Source organism: Varroa destructor, unplaced genomic scaffold (assembly GCF_002443255.2).
Source record: "Varroa destructor unplaced genomic scaffold, Vdes_3.0 BEIS01000003.1, whole genome shotgun sequence".
Classification (NCBI taxonomy): Eukaryota; Metazoa; Arthropoda; class Arachnida; order Mesostigmata; family Varroidae; genus Varroa; species Varroa destructor.
In genome coordinates, this window is record NW_019211456.1 from 17,733,530 (window position 1) to 17,752,730 (window position 19,201).

At 37.7% G+C, this 19,201-nt stretch overlaps 2 protein-coding genes across 3 annotated transcripts in view; both read right to left on the reverse strand.

The window, feature by feature from the left end:
* The window catches only part of LOC111248333 (uncharacterized), a 16,464-nt gene extending 7,791 nt beyond the window's left edge, over positions 1–8,673 (reverse strand). The window contains exons 1-2 of one of the 2 annotated variants that reach the window (XR_015324030.1): positions 6,321–8,670; positions 5,715–5,879 (exon numbers count right to left, since the gene is read on the reverse strand). Coding sequence is in view for 1 of the 2 variants with exons in the window: in XM_022800497.2 (XP_022656232.1) it covers positions 5,715–5,879; positions 6,321–6,345 (190 nt within the window). In the remaining variant the exon portion in view is untranslated. Of the gene's footprint in view, positions 1–5,714; positions 5,880–6,320 lie in introns of both variants that reach the window. The other variant, XM_022800497.2, reaches the window with a different exon arrangement.
* A 3,425-nt stretch (positions 8,674–12,098) lies between these two features.
* LOC111248327 (nuclear distribution protein nudE-like 1-B) lies at positions 12,099–15,666 on the reverse strand. The gene has a single exon (XM_022800477.2). It carries the CDS (start codon positions 13,741–13,743, stop codon positions 12,820–12,822), a length of 924 nt encoding a protein of 307 aa, XP_022656212.1. The 5' UTR covers positions 13,744–15,666; the 3' UTR covers positions 12,099–12,819.
* Positions 15,667–19,201: the final 3,535 nt, after the last annotated feature.

Consider the following 19,201-nt stretch of genomic DNA (forward strand, 5'->3'; position numbering starts at 1 on the left):
AAATGCATTGAAATGTGCTAGGTAGGACATAATTACAACGGTAAGCTATACGTTTCCAGTACCTAGCTATTGATTAAAATGAACGAGAAAAGCCTATTGTGGGTTATATAGAAGGTACATGAAAAAAAAACAGTGTCTCAGTGATTGGCTTGGTTTTATACTGGCCCCTCATACCACCTTTGAAATTAAATCTTTAGTAGTCGTTCTGAAAGTAATGTATTCCCAAATAACTAGGATCTCGAAAATTACGATTCCAAAGTGATAGGCATACTATAAGTCGTTTCTGGTTGCTATAGATAAATGAGATTTGACAGCCACAAGCCTTATTAAAGAATAATCTAACTTGGGCTTGCTTGATTGACAGCAGATTGACACAACTTGTGTAACTGTAATTGAAAAAGAGCCACGCCGACGCCATCGTCATTAAAAAACTGGCTGGGCCTCTTAACCTGAACACGCAGACGACACCTGCTTGACGCTTCACGTTCTGGGCTGTCAACATCGAATCGACTATAACATGAGTAGATATAGGAAACAGCGTTACCTTGATACGTTCGTAACGAAGACATCAAAGGAAAACAAGTAAAATATGGCGACACTACAATGGAAGCCCCGTACTACAAATAACGCTGGCTTCCGTTTGCATTATTACCAAGACGTTTACCTTCGTACAGATTATTAGCCACTAATATACCGTAATGTGAGTTATCACGTAAACAGAAGACAAAGTAAAAGTTTAATTGCTCACAAAAATAATAGAAGAAAGGAAAGAAAGACACTGCGGTAACGTAGCTGTGTATGCAAATACTAACTACGTTCAAATACCTATAATGATAAGTAATGAAAAAACGAGAGTGACGAAGACAGAAACGACAAACTGATATAAACAGTAATAACAACACTACTAATCATAATAATATTATTAACAATAGTAATACTGACAAAGCTGAGAAGTGCGTTAAATAAATAACAATTATAATAAACTAATAACAACTAATTAAGTAACTCAATCTCAACAAAGAGACCTAGACACTAATGTCTGTGATCAAATTATACGCGAGCGAGCAGTGCCCTTTAATGTGGTTTCCGGCTGGCCGAACGATCAAGAACGATAGTTGTGTTTTTACGTACAACCAATTAATCATAACTTCCCTGTGATGCCCTGCTGCTGATTACCAAATGAAAACAGGGTCTTACAACAAACAACTAGTAACAATCTGGTCGTTTTTGAACGACTGAACGAGTCAACATTTTGGCATAGATTTTCAACTAATCCTTAAGGCATTTTCCTACTTATGGTCAATTAGTAGCTAGCAAACTTTTCAAAACTTCGAATCATTTCACTTGTAGTGACAGAGAAAAATCTGTATATCCTATGGGGACCGCTTACCCGTTTAGTTAAATGCGAATAGCGTACATACACAGCCGATAATTCAATGTGGTCATCGGGAAGTTGGAAACCTCAGAAATGGCTACAAATGTTGCCGCTAGAAAGACTGTAGCATTTTTCATTTAAAGCAACTGCTACAATATCAACACATCTAGCACAATTTAGAATTTATTTTGTTAGGAAAAAATCAAGTGAACGAAATGGGCGTTGCCTAGATACTTTGGTTTCTTTGCGTTTTTAATTCGGCACTCGATTAGAAAAAACAATTTGGGACTGACGCCATCTGCCAAATAAGCGAAAAGCAAAGTGATGTATGTAACATTGTTACGTCAAAACAACTAACGTTTAGTGCTTTTAAATCCGTTTCTTTTTTCTGCTGAAGTTCATCTTTCTTGTCAGTTGTTGAAGTCAATATCCAGAGCAGTACGTCACGCGTGGACTGTCGCTGTGGTTGTGACATAGAAGATCATCTGGCATCACGTAGATCGTCTAATTGTTCACTTTTGCCCATTTTGACCATTCGATCATATCTTTAGCGGAACTGAACTCTGCATGGTTACGCAAGCAATAGCTTCAAGTCAGGATTAAACCAAGATGCTGGTGCAATGTAAGTGCCAGTGGTGTTCACGTGACATACTCCCCATAAGGATGCGGCTTATAATAATTATATTATATAATGGAGCCGATAAAATTTATGAGCTAGCTCCTGTTTGAGGAACGGATAACGAACGCAGACCAGACAAGGGCATTAAACAGATCACCTTGGTGGTAGACAATGGGCTAATCCTATACCGAATATTGGTTGCACATTCCTCGTTCAGGTGTATTTATATATTGGTGCAAGGCGCTGCAGCGAAGAAAAGTGGGGTGAAAGCAGAGCACATCTACATACATTTACACACACACACAGTCTGAGGGGTAAAAGTCAAAGCTTAGAATAACGAGCTTAGCCCTCAATGAGGTGTGGCGCAGCCGTGTCCTTACAACTGTAAAACTCCACTGGCCTGAATAATGAAAATAGTGCCATTCACGATGATGATTATGATGACGATGACGATGACGATGATGATGAATTCAATCAATGCTGATGATCAAAATGCGTAGGTGAAAGATTGACTCCGGCACGAGGCTGATGTGTAAGGCAGAATGCAATGTGATTCCTTTAAACCCAAAGGGGGATATTATTACATCCTGCGATGACAGCGAGAATAACATGAAAAACAGGCCAAATGGAAATATCTACGAAAAATACTAAGAACAACAACAATAACGAGAATACCGGCGAGCCAACTAGCTAAAATAGATGTATATACATCAATGCATTGGCCACAAATTGCTTCCTCACCTGCTCAAACGTTAAACAATGCTTGATTATTATTTCTACCATTAAGCGCCGCTTCCTATTTAGCTGCTGGTAGCAACCAAACAAATGGGTAAAATCGTATTATCACTATAATACCACAGACGCGTGCACATGCTCTCGGACTGAAGAGCTAGGAATTAGCAACTCACAATCAATGAATTCGAGTAGCTGTGAGCTTTGCGTCGAACATTTGACAAAACAAAGAAAAAGGAATAAGGCAATAGGAAGACGACTGTCGCGGGTGGTTTGCGATGACAAATACCTAAAAGTTGACAAAGGACGTTTTCCTGGTCTTGCTGATTTACCAAGCTCAATGAGTTGCAGGACTTCTTGTAGAACGCTGCAACTCAATGCACCCATTGTTTTATCAAATGACAATGACCGCGTAATGGTCAGTTGTGCTAATTCAAATCGAATCAGACCGTCACCACCCATGGACTAGTCCTTCACAGATTTATCTTCGTACAGAAAGAAACGAAAATAGCCCATCACACAAACTCATCAATGCTGTGACTAACAGTGCTACCCTAGACCACACGTACAGAGAGTCACACTATGTATTCAATTTATACTAGCCCAAGTTATCTATTGACGAGATGAATTCAAGGAGAAGATGTGGGTATTCACTCGACAGCAAGAAAACGGTTACCTGATTGGAACTGAATAAAATAGAAAATCCAATGTCCAACAGACAATAAAATCTCACCTGAGAGAAAAAAGGTAATCTGCTCTGAGTAAAGAAATTCAAAAAAAAGCAAAGGGTAACAACCACTAGCTACATGCAAGTGCTAGCTTGGAATAAATGTTAATATGCCTCTTCGACACTAACCTCTTGTTATAGGATGAACGGGCATTGGAGAATGATGGTGTGATCTACAGTTTGTTGATGACTGGGGGTGGAGCCCTTTTTTGTTTATGGTAACACACGAAACCCACCATCAGCCGTATTGCCATGGCGGATCTCGTGGAATTTAAACTGGACAACTCAAGGGATACACAGTATGAGAGATCAATTCATAGCAGCGAGTGCGAACCAGAACGGTGTAATGCGAGAAACAAGCCGGTCCAATTTGTAAAAATAGGTCCGCTAATTATTGACACTGCCCATCTGTAGAAGCTAATGAGAGAAACAATAGTGTCAGTCTCGACGCATGATACTGCCAATGACGATCGACTTTTATGGCGTGCGATGCTCGCCAGACAAGCTTGTCATACCGGCAGTGGAGAAGCCACAGTGACTGATAAAAGAGACACAAGGCCTGAGAGGTGGAAACTTTATGAGAAAATGAAGTGACGGCTTTCAGTGTGAAGGACGGCAGCAAATATAACAAACCCCTGCCAACAAATCCCCCAGCAAACATACATGCATTGTAATAATTTGCCACTGACTGTTGAGCGATGATGATAAGCGTAATTAATAGACCGTGAGGATCGAAGTCAGTCGGTAAGCTTCTAATTGACTTTGGACCGGTCACCGAGAAAAGAAAGCACTTCAGAAGGAACCGCCAATCGGCCCTTGGCAACCTTTCCCCGGTGACAACTATGCCAAAACGTAATTGTAAATCAATAAAATATATGTGTGTGTGTGTGTGTGTGTGTGTGTTACCAAATAAAAAATGCTAGAAGAAAGTAATAGATGCTATACGAGACAAGGAAGGTAATAAATAAAAGCGCGACAGAGGAGGTGAGCGATTTAGACGAACAAATACTTAGCGATTTTGTGAAAGAAAGAGGTGGACATTGAAAATAAAACAAACCGAACGGTGCAACAGGTGCAACACTGCCCCTAGACATAAGAAAAAAAATAATGAAGACAAGCCATGTTACATTCATAATAATTATAATAACAATAATTCTACTTAGGAATACTAGCACTGCTTGCTTATTATTAATACCTAATAAGACATAATAATAACAGATATGGATGTTAACACATAGACGGTTAATGAACTTAGGAACCGGGTGCACAAAAGCGAGGCTTAAAATGAACTGAGTTACTGGTGAATGCTCTGAAAACACACGCAGGGAAGAATTAATAACAACACTATTGAAAATATAACGGTATAACATAGTTCGTTATAATAATAATTATATTATAAGTGATGATGATTTAATTAAGAAGTTAGCAATGAAAAATTAAGGATAACATTGATGAAAACATAATAATGATAATGAGTTACATAATGAAACCGATGACTAATATATATATATATATATATATATGAGATAGGAAGGTACGAATGAACAAAACGCGAAACAATAACAATAACAACAACACTCAACGTAACAGAAAGAAGAGATAAGCAGCCCGTTGTTTGTTACTTCAAATAAACTAATAATAACAATGACACAGTAACAGTAATAATAATGTTTATTACTACTATTACGATTATTATTATTATATATAGTCTATGACTGCGTGCATTGACCCTATTATAATAATATTATAGTACTGCTTATAATGAGACATGTTATGAATCAACAATTGCAATTATTATAAATGACATGGCAGAAGCTCTGCGCCTACTCAATCCTGTTCGCTGCTGTTCACCTAATGACGTAGCAAGTTTCCTATTTGACGCTGCACGACAACTTGACCCATTATTAACTTGATTAATTAGTTGTCATATCAGTAGTGAATATGCCACAGATCACTGGGCATGATCAGATTGAAACTCGTGTGAATAACTGCGCGACATCGCACGCGTTCTCTTCCAGTTATATTAACTCATCCGACATAAGAGCATCTTCTGCCTATTACTAGTAATAATAGCAGTATGCCTTTAACATTTATCTGTTGTTTATCTTAGAAACAACTCAAGATTTTTCTGTATCGTAGCGATACCTTCGAACCCTACTTCTACTGATTTTCCGCTTGATGTCTTAATTTAAGATCCGTAGCATCGGTCTTGTCTGTTGATGTCTGCGTGTTAATATTACATACATATGAAATAACTGTACCGTTTTGAGGCGAACGCATGGAGTTCATCCGTGAGGGTATCAGACCATATGGAACTAGTACAGACAAACGAAACCTCACGCGATTTGGCGATCGTTCGTTTATATTTGTCACAGCATACCGCCAACTTCCATTTGCGAAGAGCATCCACACGTCACGCCAGAGTGCTATATATTGTATAATGGAAATTATAATATTGCTGACTATTATTTTTATTGTTATTATGACTATTGTAAGTACAGTATTACTATTAGTATGATTATCAATGGAAACTGCTAACTAATCTATGACGGAATAAAACAGAACATAGGGGAGAATGAGAGAGTCAAAGGAAAGAGGGACAACTAAAGAGCTTCTCTATACAACCTTCATTATGACAGAGCTTAATAGTACGATGACGACGACGATGATGATAGTATGATTATTAAGAATATTATTGGAGTTCTCCTTCGTCTTCTTATGATCGCATTGTTATTGTATTGTAATTATATTACGATATAATGAATACCAACGTCAAGGAAACAAACCGAACAAAAGGCTAACAAGAAGAGTCAACTAAAACTAAGGCAAGCGATATATAAATTTTTTTACTATAATCTTCCACTCACATTCCTGCCACACATCCAAATGCATCCTTTTTGTTTTGCACTCTTAGTTGATAATACTATGCCATCAGAGGGCGCTAAGGAGGGGCCATTGAACTGGTTGATTTAAGCTGTTGTCTGCTACGCTATCGTCTGCAATTTACGTTACAGTAGATACAAACAAACCGAAAAAAGGCTATACAGAGTCTATAGGAGGTACGATAACATTTAAATAATAAATAGTCTACATTTCTATATGAACGCATTGTCCTCAAGCCTTAATAGTTCCCATAAATTTTTAGTTCTCCTTTACTTTGCCTAAAACGTAGCTTTGAAGAAACACTGGATTTGGCCCTATGTTTATAAACTCTACTCACTTAGAGCAATTACAAGAATCTATGTGGACTGCCTTAGCTCCACAAAGATCAAGAAAAGCTGGCTTGATCAAGAAAAGAAGGACTAAAACAAAATGACAGCAAACGCTCATTTCAGCGTGTCCATTGTGCGTATCTTCGCTTGGCCTCCAAAGCAACGCCTCTCCCGACGCCTACTTGTTTCATAATGCAATTTACACGCCGTATCGCTATGTTTAGTTGCTCCCTGCCTGCAGGGCACAAAATAGGCAGAACGAATAAAATCGAAGGCAGATAAACGGAATTAAATGACTCAAGTTAGATCCACTAGGAATTCACCCAGAAAAAAAAAAGGTCAGGCATAGGGAGGCTTTGCCATGTAAATAGTTCTTCGCCACAATTTCCACCCAGGCACTTAATGACAGCAACAACAAGAATGACAAATACAGCAAAAAAGAACGGACCCTAACAAGTACTTATATATGCTATATATATATATATATATATATATATATATAACGAGATAGTGTCAAAGAGGCGAACTATCGAAAGGACACATCGTGGCAGTTAGCTGTCTGGAACGACAGCTAAACATTACGGGCGCCTAGTTCCCACGTTTGAGGCGGGAACAATTTAAACAATAAAAAGAAAAGACGTGCAATCTCTAACCCATCCATATTCGGATCACATTGATAACTGAAATATAAAAAAGAAGTGGGGTCCAAGCAATTACTTCAAGTTGTACACCCTGGCCCGGCGTTGGATTAGAGCAGTAATCCAATGTACTGGAGACATACCAATACAGGCATTCTGCGGGATGTGCGGCGCCATTGATGCTACACCTTATGACCATAAAGAGGTCAATAATGAATAACTGCTATTAATATGTGGTGTGTACACAAGCGGTTTCGCTTGTCAGCGGTTTCGCCACCGTTGTTGTGAAAGTTGTGGAACAAATCACTGCCTCCCCAAAACGAATAACCTGGTAATTCCTGATGGGAGCCACGAAATCGAAGCGTTCACTTGTAGATTACACTGGTATGTTATCGGTGTCTGTACAACGAGAAATACGACCATAAAGAAAGATAAGTCCCACAGGTAAACATTGCCGGTTTGTATATGTCTCCTTCTTATAGATGCAAAGGGTTCAGAGAGATGCCGTCTACCCTAAAAATTTGTTTAGGCGTCCGAATGTTCGTTGTCGATAGGGGGCAAGGCCTAGAATATCCTGCCCCAGAAAACAAAAACAAAAAAGCGAAAGATAGAATGAAAAGCTTAAGACGATGACTCGACGAATGACCCGAAGGCAATCGAACACAAAATGAGTTCGTCCCCCTTTGAGATGGATGCATTTTATGTTCGGCAATTGGCTCACTTGCGGGGCCATCTCGGGCTGAACGGCTCACATTGGTGACCTGATCACTGCCAAATCTTAAAACACGTACGCACGACACACAAAACACGCAAAACAGACACACCCGCTGATCTAGCCAAACTGAGCGAGGAAAACAGAGCGAAAGAAAAAAACATGCTATAAAAATGATAATGATGATGATACCTAAAGACATGATAATGTTAAACCAAAACAGACAAAGAAGGACCGTTACTTGGACAGGATGTAATAGTGTGCTATCTTGATTGAAAGATGCATTTGCCTGAAAGGGGTTGCTGACCCGCGTAAGGTGAGAGAAACCGTACGCCTCAAGAGGGCTGCGCAAAACGAAGTGACAAAACGGCTTGACGGATGAATTAAGTAGTAGTCAACGAGAGGGATGAAAACTGTGTAGAACCAGACGATACTGTATAAGAGAAAGGGCGAAAGAAATGTCAACAATAACTCAACACGACTGACGAAGGCGACAAAGTTAATGACAAGGAAAATGAAGGGATGATAATGCTGATGATAATGATGGTGTGGATTAATTATTATAAATGTTAAATCTCTGAAAAAGGATGAAGTTGTTTGTTATTCCGATGAAGAAATAAATAAGAAGTATATCAAGATGATGATCGGAGCTTTTCTATATTTGTTTCTGAAAGCATGTTATTACATTGGTATAGCGACAGCTTCTCGAGCTGTGCAATAACATACGCAACATCTTTTACCTATGAACACGTAGGCTTACTAGCTTATTCATTTATTTCCCACACATCGTCCGCACCGGACACATACTAGCTGCTGCCTTATTCCATGATATCATTTTTCCCAGTTGATCCTAAATCAGATTTACACCGTCCATCCTGAGCTCAAATTCTGAACTCCAACTAGTTAGAGTGATTCTATCATTCGGTTATACTGGCCACGGTACACCATTGCAGTCATTTTCATTGTGTCATCGTGAATTTTTGATACAGTTTTCCAATCACCCAGTTTTATTAGCTCACTGCATTATTTGAGTAACCTTGTTACATTGTTGTGTTATCCCGCTATTCTGATCTAGAAAATCGATGATACCAGCAAATCTATTAGGTCTTTGATTCTTTTGTTACTCCAATTCAGATACTCCTTTTTGTGTTTTAGTCATATAATGATCTAGTAGCATATATCCCACACCTCCGTGTCAATTATTGCGTGCTCCTATTGTGAATAAAGACTTCTTGTACTAGCCGTTGGTTAGTTACCCTTTTAAGGTCATTTTGGTATCCCAAAGTGAAATTGACCTTCATTTTTAAAATTTCATGCAATTACTAAATCATATAAAGAATTTAAAAATATCTTAATCGCCTTCTAAAAAACATACGAAAATGAAAAAGTTGTTTTTTCGAAAGTCGAATTTCGTGTAAAAGTCCTGTTAAATGAAGCGGCAAAAACTAAGCATCACACAATAGATCACAAAGACCGTTAGAGCTGTTCTCGGGATAATCAGCATTAAAAAATTTACTCATTTAGGGTATAAAATAGGGACAAATTAGCTTAGGTACCTATCCACCTGTCTGGATACTTTTAGCTAAAAATAAAACATTTGCACCTACACAGAACCACTGATAATGCCTTAATAAAGCGAAAAAAAGAGTTTTCCAAAGACATAATATTTGTTAGATCAAAAAGCATAAAGGGGTGTCCATACACCAAAATAGCCATTACCTATTTACCACCAATATCTATATTTAATAATCTGCTATATTTTTTCAATTCTGCATTGGATCTGATGGCGGAGGTTTTGAGAAGTACATAGATTTGGTTTACAATTTTTCCTCAAGCAAATTTTTTCGTTATATATAACTGAGGTTACCTATACTCAGCAATTTCCAAAGCCACTACGGGAAAATAATTTACGTTTGCGACCATGAAGTTTCATTGGATTAAGCTAGGAAACAGACAAACACTAATTTCAAAAAGAGAAAGATTGTTCTCCATTTTTTTTTTATGAAAAGGGTTCTTTTGGCCTAAACATCAACCTTTCGTTCGCCCTTATTTACTCGAAATATTCAAAGCCAGTTGAATCATGTTTGCTTCTTGCATTGAATTCTTTTAGAGTTTACAATATAAGTAAAATGCAAGTTGTAAGTGCAGAATACCTACAACTTTTAGTTTTAGAAATCGCGCGTTATTCATGCTCAAAGAAAAGGTTTTGATTAGGCACTTTTTATTATTTTGTCTTAATTCTCACTTTACAGAGTCGTCAGACTCGTTTTATTATTAAAGTATATTTTAGCATACATATTAAAGCACCCTTGACAAAGTAAGATAGAAAACGTTATAAATTTCCAAGTATTTTCAGGAAGGTAAACATTTGATACTCTTTACTTTTATTGTTGGACCGACGAATTTACAGTATATACGTCTCTAATATACCTTGACTAAATCTATTCCGTTTTAGTGACTGTCACGTTTAGACGCGTAAATTAAATTCGAGTTTGTTTTTATAACTAACATAATGTCAATAAGATGGTATTTTTATATCGAATCATACGAGTTCACCTATATGCGATTTTTTTTACGAATGCGGCAACGATAGAGTTTTTTTATATTTATTAAGAAAGAGTTTAAGGGCACCCTTTTTAAAGTATAATGACATAGTATGCCATGATATGAAATTTATTAACACAGCAGCACGATTGTTATTCTAGCGCTTGGTTTGTAGTACGCGCTAATACTTTCTGCTGTGCAATGTTCAGCTGATTAGCAAATTTCGATAAAATTTTGGATATATGACATTTGTGCTAATCGGGAGTTATGTATGTAATGCAATGCAGAATCCACAACAGCTTTATGTTCTCTGTTCACCGATCTGAGGTCACTCCTCAAAAAGAATAATTGGCCATTTCGTTATCGGGTGTCTGTGATATTGATCAGGCGACAAGCGACATTTGTTAAGTGCGCGGTGACACATGAAGAGGATGAGAATAGCAGACTATACGTATGTATGTAATATACATCGAGGGAAGTAAAGCCTGTTTTGAACTACGCTTGATTTAGAACATTCATGCTCAAATGTTTTCATTGACATCAATATTTAAAACCTTGGTGTTGGACTAATAAGTTGCATTTCGGCGTTGGCAGTAGTTCTATGATCATGAATATATATTTTTTTTTTATTTCGTCACAGATATAGACAGAACTGGCGCCATTAGCTTCCGTCGCTTCATGGAGTGAAAGGGCATACGCGAAATATCAAAATATTCAAAGCAAAAAAAAGTTTTGCTTAAGTTGCAAAGTTACAAAGGTTGCTTACTTAAAAGTTAAAGTTAATCATCCAAATGAATTTATTGAAGACACTGTTATACTCATAAATGCGGAAAAATATTTATAGTTTAAGTAAATATTTTTATTCCTTCTGTTTATGTCATGTCTTTTTCACTAGCTTCAATCAACCAAGCTCTATCAACAAACTTCTCTTCACAAGTAACGTAAATATCTAGCAAGACTTCAATTTCCATTTTTAGCATTGGATTTATATAATTAGCAATGTTGGTTTAATATAAATAAATAGCATGAAAGTTATAAATTAGGCATTCCGTGCTTCCGGTAAATGCTTATTTAAGAATACTAGATTCGTCGTCATGGTCGTTCACGTTTACTTCTTTTGATTGATAATTTAAGATCGTTGTTGCATAACTAGGCCACACATATTCAAAGAAGCAACGCTATAGTTCAGGGCGTTTTTAGTTGTCATTGAGAATCGCCTAGATATTGCCTCCCCTTTTACAAGGAAAATAATAGTTAGCCAGTATTATCAAATACTATTTTAGATAAAGATTTGATTAAAAATGTTTCTAATGTATGAAGGTCTTTCCTTTGTTGTTACTAAGATTGTTACTAAGTTGTTAGTGCAGACTGCTGTTAGCAATAGATTTAGTAAGGCAAGTTTACAGGGCATTCTTTACAACGCTCCACAATGAGCTATTCAAGGCATAAGTTTACTGCTGCCCAGTCAAAAATGCAATATATATATATATATATGCAATGTATATTACCTAAGTTGTATCTTACAAGAAACACACACCGTTTACACTTAAAGGCAATATTATGTAACAATAATATACAGGACACTTTACTGGAAAATAAGCAAGTATCTCATTCAGAATGATAACCATAGCATACCACACGGGCGCTGTTTGCTACATGCTATGAATGTCCGTGTATCCATTTGTGTCTTTGTTAATGGCGATGGAAAGATGACGATGCTCTGTTCCATAAATAGTCTATTGGCTGTTACTGGCTCCGAGTCAGTCAGTACTCGTCACTCAGCTCGTTTCGATGTAGACTTTGCGTTTTCCGTAGATACGTATGTCACATATACCCGTGGTACGCGTCAATCATTCATTTACATAAATTATCCCTGGTTCAGCGTCTCTTTGTTTTGCCTACAGATTTTCATTTCGCACTCAATTATTTTATACTTTAGTGGTATGTAGCTCATAGAGTGCTTTTAATGCTATTATCGCGCCAGCTGTTGCTAGACGCCTATATATATATATATATATATATATATATATATATATATATACTACAATGGACAAATGAGAAATTTCAAAAAATATAATCGCTCAAGTGAAAAGTGTAAATGAAATATAATGAACACACGTAGTCAACGTATGATAAAAAAACATCTAGTGTAAATATTAGCGGTAAATAATCGTAAAACTATTATTAGCCACACCAATTTGATCGGTCAGTTTCAGTCTTTCCTCGTTCTTCGTCGTTGGACAAACCATCCTGGAGACTTTCAGTCGCGTCTTCGGCTATGGTGAGACCTGGGTAGAACGCCGCTATTCCCAAAGTCGTCGGAACCGGCAGACCCAAGTGAAACTGTCTCCTTGTCTCTAATTACTGTTCGCTCCGATGAGCCGTTATTATTTGCCTCTAGGACAACACGCTTTGAGCTAGACCGCGATCTCCGCCGGGATGGCGGAGGCGTCAGTGCCACGTTCATAAGTGTTCCCACTTTACGCAATAGATCATTGACGATATCGAGCGCGTTTGGCCGACCCCCCGATGAGTTAATAGACTTTTTCTTCTCGTGCATCATTGATGCCGACACGGCAGAACCTGGGGGCTGAAATTCTTCACCAGAATTCGTTACTCGGCTCGTCGCCACAGGTACATGTCGCTTTTGAACGTACAGTTCCTGCTTGAGGTCTCGGGTCTCTTCTTTGAGCCGTTGAACCATAACTGAAAGCTGTTCCTTCTCATCCAGTTCGCTTTCGAGAAAGGCGTTCCGTTCGATGGCGTTATTCAGCCGCGATTCGAACTCTTCGAGCGAAGCGGCCAGGGCGCGTTTGGCTCTTTCTAAATCGTCGTTATTCTGTTCGAGGCCGCGAATAAGTCGACTGAGCCGTTCATTGCATTCTTTCTCCTTGTGCAAGTCATCCTCCAGCTGTTCCAGCTGACCCTTCAATTCGGTGGTGACGAGAACGAACTTGTCCGCGTATAAATCGCGTTCCGCTTCGATTTTCTGCTTTGCTGCCTTCAGATCGCGGTTCTCTTTTTCTGACTGCGTTAGCTGCGTCTCGAGTTCGCTCTCGAGATCCTTTGAACTCAGCTGAAATTCTTCCAGTTCGAGTTGCGACTCTGCTAGCCGGCTTTTGTACCACTCTAGTTCCTCATCGATGGAAGCAAACTTTGGAAGATTTTCATCGGAGGTGGCCATGGCGGTCAAAATGAAGCGAGATTCAATATAGTTACTGCTCTTGGTAGCTAGATCTTAATCGGCAGTGCCACCAGTAGCAGCATTCAAAGCAGCGACAATCAACGAGAATTACTGACATTGGAAAAATGCATCAAAGTTTGAATGTCTCAGCTCTCCCCTACTTGAACACGTTCAAACATGCCTGATTGTACTAACAACAATAAGATCTTAGTATATTATTATTAGTATGCTTACAGATATATTTGATAAACAGATTGGCATTAACTATTTTTGTTTGTCACAAAATAAGATACTTGTCAAGGCACTTGTCAGTACAGTGGATCGTATACTATTCGGTACACTCAGGCACCTACATTCCGCTTTGGTTATTCAACACACTAAAAGAATGTTAACTGGACTAATCGCGATCACGCACAATGACCGGCCCGTAGTCTTTCTCTCAATTAGCTCACTTAATATAGTGTCGGTCATTAATCCGCAGTATAATACAGAGGCACGCAAATAGAATTATACATATGTAATCGTATTAGACAATACCTGTATGTATACACAAAATGTTTACTTTGCGTTAGTATGAAATTCCTGGCTAACATACTGAGCTTTCATGTTATTCAATCAACACGCTCACCAGTTAGTCTCACAGTAGCCCTTATAATGTACAAAACCAGAGACTTGTAGAGTTTTAATGTTCCCTCTCTAAAGAAAGCAACCAGACGAATGAAGCAGTGAGCGCAGCTGTAGTTCACAAGGCTGACATGTTCGATAATCTGTTTTTTATTTAAGCCCTAATTCTGATACGCACAAAAATGGAGAAAAAATATGAGATTTTTTCTGCCAACTGCGCACCCACAGAAGAACACATGGCACTGGTACAAAAATATAAGCGAACGGGTAAGAGCATATTCTCTTTTCATTGGTGTTGTTGTGATAGAAATACGCTCTTAATGGTCTTCTAAGGATACGGGTAAGGGAGTTTGAAACCCATAACAACCCAGTCTATCACTATCGGTGGCGTTTTTAGCCTGTAATAGGTAAATAAGCATGCGGTGCGCGTCCTATAGAACAAGTGGTCTGTTGTATATCGGTAGATTTTGAACACTTTAGATGATAAGCAGTTGGTTCAGCCTCTGTATAAATAAACAGGCCACTCGTCGTTTAAGCGGATCACGAACGCGTCAAAGAAGCGCGCTACTGAATAAGCTCAAATAAACCAAACGATACGAACGACACCTCATTTGGTCAAGGCAGTAGCGCCGCAGGAAACGTAACTATTGCCGTCGTTGCACGAAGGCTGTGGCTATTAGCCTTAAGATTGTTAGAGCGGCAATCTGTACGGCTAAAGTGCTATTGGCTTTACTGAAGTGACGGTAGGGCGAACTATAAAGCTGTTTTCAATATGCGAACTCTTGCTGTTGACGATACTCTTCGATGGGTAAGATGAAATTGCTAAACATGTTGCCCGTGCCGCCTACACTTTTTCTTAGTAGTCAATTTTTTTCTGGCTTTCTATAGTTGTTTTCTACTCATCACTTCACAGTATCTTCATTAGGACATAACTGACAGTGAACTCCAGTGTCGATTCTTACTTCGCTAGGAAGCAAATTGCAATTTATGCCAGTGGCAGAAACACACCATGACAATACACTTATATGAACCACATTCCGCCATTTATATTTTATTGCTGCTGTAGCTATCGTTCTACATGCATGACACTTACATACATCTATTTATATGGTGTAAATATATATATATATATATGTATACATATATATGTATATGTGTATTCGAAATGGTTAGCCACTGTTATAACTTCTCACATCCTACTACTTCTGCTAGCGGGCTTTCTTTGTTCGTTAAGGTTTGGATTTGCAATAGCAGCATTGAATGTTATTGATTCAACACAAGCAGACGCTAATAACAGACAGCTTGTCTGCGCTTTCCCTCTCACCCAGCCGCTATCCGACCGCGCGACTTCTCATAGCACAGCTCCTGGGATAGATTGTGGAACAAAGAAAATTGTTATAGTAATAGAACCAGAAAAGCCGATACAGGATGAAAGAAAAAGGACTTTTTGACGAAAACGTTTGTTATTCAGTTGAAAGACGTTATAATTTTAAGGGTAGTTGGAAAGTTGTAGAAAACCATCATAAAGCTAAATCTTCTCTTGCGTGAATACAATTCACTGTATTCTAGTCGTTTCTAACTACTCAAAAAATAGATTGCAGAAAACTCTTACTCTCTAACTCTTACAAATAAACATTCACCTATTATGTAAAACATCAACCCTTCTTATCACCGTAAATATACAATATAATTTCTTGAATCTTATTTTTTTCTCAAAAGGGGATCGAATGATGCATGCCTCACAAAGCTATTAGACATATTTTAAAATGAAAGAAATGAATCAAATTATCGAATAAAACGTCCTAAGCGCCAAAAAAACTTTATAACGATACTGTTAACTTCATCAGGTCACATCACTGATGAATAGTCTTGCATTTCAGACAGGCATATTTCTTTCAATAAGTTAATCGAGCTGGGTCGAATCCGGGTTCATTCCCTGTAGCCAGTTATAGAGGCACCTAGAAGTAATCTAGTGAACATACGCACTTACAAGCAGCAATAAGGTCTGGTCTTTAACGGATTGCAGTGCGGTAGCGCTTAACCTTTTCCAAAAAAAAACAGTCGACATAAGTGAAACGCAAAGCTTATTTCGTCTAGTATTCGATAACACTGTTGTAGTTGCAGGCTGGTCCCTTACCGCTCCCAATACAGATTCCCGGTCCTGTTAAAGTTTTCGTGCTGTTCCATTTTTATACGCTATTATTATATGATTTCGAGCAATTTTAAGCAATGGACTAATTTGGCCGCAAAGGTTGGACGCTGGTGACAATATAAATATATTCTATAGAGAATAGGAATAGGATGAATTCGATGACTCTTTTGGAGGACTAAATGTACTAATTTGGACACTTTATAAATCTAAAATCGTTTTGTAGGTACCTGGCGAAATTTTCACTTTTCATCTATAAAATATGCGTCAAAAGATTGGGATATTTTAGGAAACTCACAAATTGGATTTAAAAAAGGAACTAACTCCAACCTGCTCGATTCAGTACGAAGACACAATTGAAAGGGAAGTAATATCTAGATAATCCTTTATAAATGCAATTGGCTCAAAAACTTGATCTGAGTAATTTAGTGAAGTAGCAAACCCTGTGCTGCTCTAGCAAATTCTCATTACTATTATTATTGTAAACTTCTATTAGTATATAAAATATGGTAGAATTCTTTTGTTTTCGCTAAATTACAAATAAATTATGTATATTTAGCATCTTGCATGCTGAGTATACGCTATTTCAGTTTCATATTTATCTAACTTCTGAGAAAAATATTAATATATTGAGATTTTAGTTATGCTTGTATGTATTACGTAGAGGTTTCTAACGTGTAATAACATTTTCTATATACAAAGTATGAATAACTACGATGTTCGATGACTAATTTCGAATTCAGCACAGTAGATACTATTTCAACTGCGGGAGGCTTGCCAGAAGGGACGTTTGCCAACTAGAAGCTACACGCAATGAGCAGTGCTTTTAGGGTGACTAATAGCTTATACTAATACCATCAAAGCGCATGTGGAAACTCATATTCTATCAAAAGCTATGTGTCCAGTCGTTATTGAAGTAACCAGCTACACTCTACTCGATTCGTTACAACAACAGATTTTTAAAGAAGTTTTAGGACGATCTGCGATACAAGTTTGAGCCATTCACCCCTTTATTTACTCTCATGACAGAACTAACGGCTTTAATTTACACAATCTATCCAAGTTTGAATCAGGTAAGGCAGCTAGGGACTTGTTGACACAGTAAGCAATTTCCGTTACCTTTTGCTTTATTGCATGCAAATTTAGCATCAAATCGGCAAATAATTTATACAGAAACATTACGTAATTATGGGTCAAATAGTCCACTGATTTGATTTTATCACTTATCCTAGTTCATATTTATTTTCGAACAGACTAATAATTTTTATTTCCATGAGGTCAGTCATCTCGATATGCACCCTTGAGGACTTAAAAATACCTTAATACTTTTAAAAACAGAATTTTATCCCAGTATTGGTAATTTTACTAACCGCATGACCGTAGACGTACACAACAAGCAGCCGTTTGCATTCACCTGTGTGATTTCGCGAATCACTTTTGTCATTAGAGGTATATTCAGCTATTACTATAAAAGTGTTTTCGTAAGTATTTTCAACCTTTGTATCAGCTGAGCCTTGTATCCACCGATTAACAGTCAACCACCTGTAGCTCAACGATATATTCAAGTAAGTAAAATATGAACTCTATAATCATATCGGGTTAAGGCTAGTAGGTGAGATGAATCATACCACAGAAAATACACACAATAGTTCGATTTAACTTCTGTCTACGGCTTTCCACACAGGCAACCAAGACTGTATGGCTGTGATTGGCAAATAAACTTTAATCGCTTTAAACATCGCATGCGACATAACATTCGCAATCGTTAACAAAACATGGATGTGATTTCCTTACTTAGATCCGGCCGTATTTCTATCGACACCGTTAACCTCTATTAAATGAATACCTTTGAATTTATACTATAGACGATGCCATTGAGAGAGCACCGCTAAGACCTGCTCTCACAGCCTTATCCTTCGCTACGCGATAGTATCTTCTTTAATTAATCATTTGCGGCTTAACAGCATTTATGTAAAATTGATATTTTGAAATTTACTATTATTATTATATTTGTACTTATGAATAACAACGAGAACGGTAATGCCTGAAAATAATTTTTCTCAAGTCATAACTTCCAAACGTGCATTTTATGCCACTAAAGAATGTAATGCTGACCACCACTTGTAACTTGGCAGCGTTTATCCCTACCACAGGCGATTTCAGGGACTCATATAATCCTCACAGTAGCAGTATCTCGACCCAGCTATTAATAAGAACAATTTTATCACGTACGGGTGCATTTCAGATCGTCTGTGTATATATATATATATTTCTTTTACACAGAGAATATGAGAATACGATTTAAAGTAGTCACGTGTGTGCCCTTAAACAAACAATAGTTAATCAATCAAAAACTTGTCATAAGCAAATGAAGTTAAATTTAAATGATGCAATTAAATGGCAACATTGTCCATCATTATGGGTCTAAATGAAAAACTTAGATTTAATGTAGGCATATGTACTGATGTTTTTAGTGCACTCAGCTTTCTTGGAATCATAGCAGCCGTACTTAATAATTCTATTGTGTTTCAACATTTTAAGAAGACTGAAACGCACTATTTCTTGTCATTTTGATCACTTTGATAACAACTGACTCTTTTCTGTTTGTATTCAGGTATTGCTTGGTATGTCTTAAGATAGTGCTGGATACGAGATCGCTACACGTGTAGTAGTCTGTACACGCCG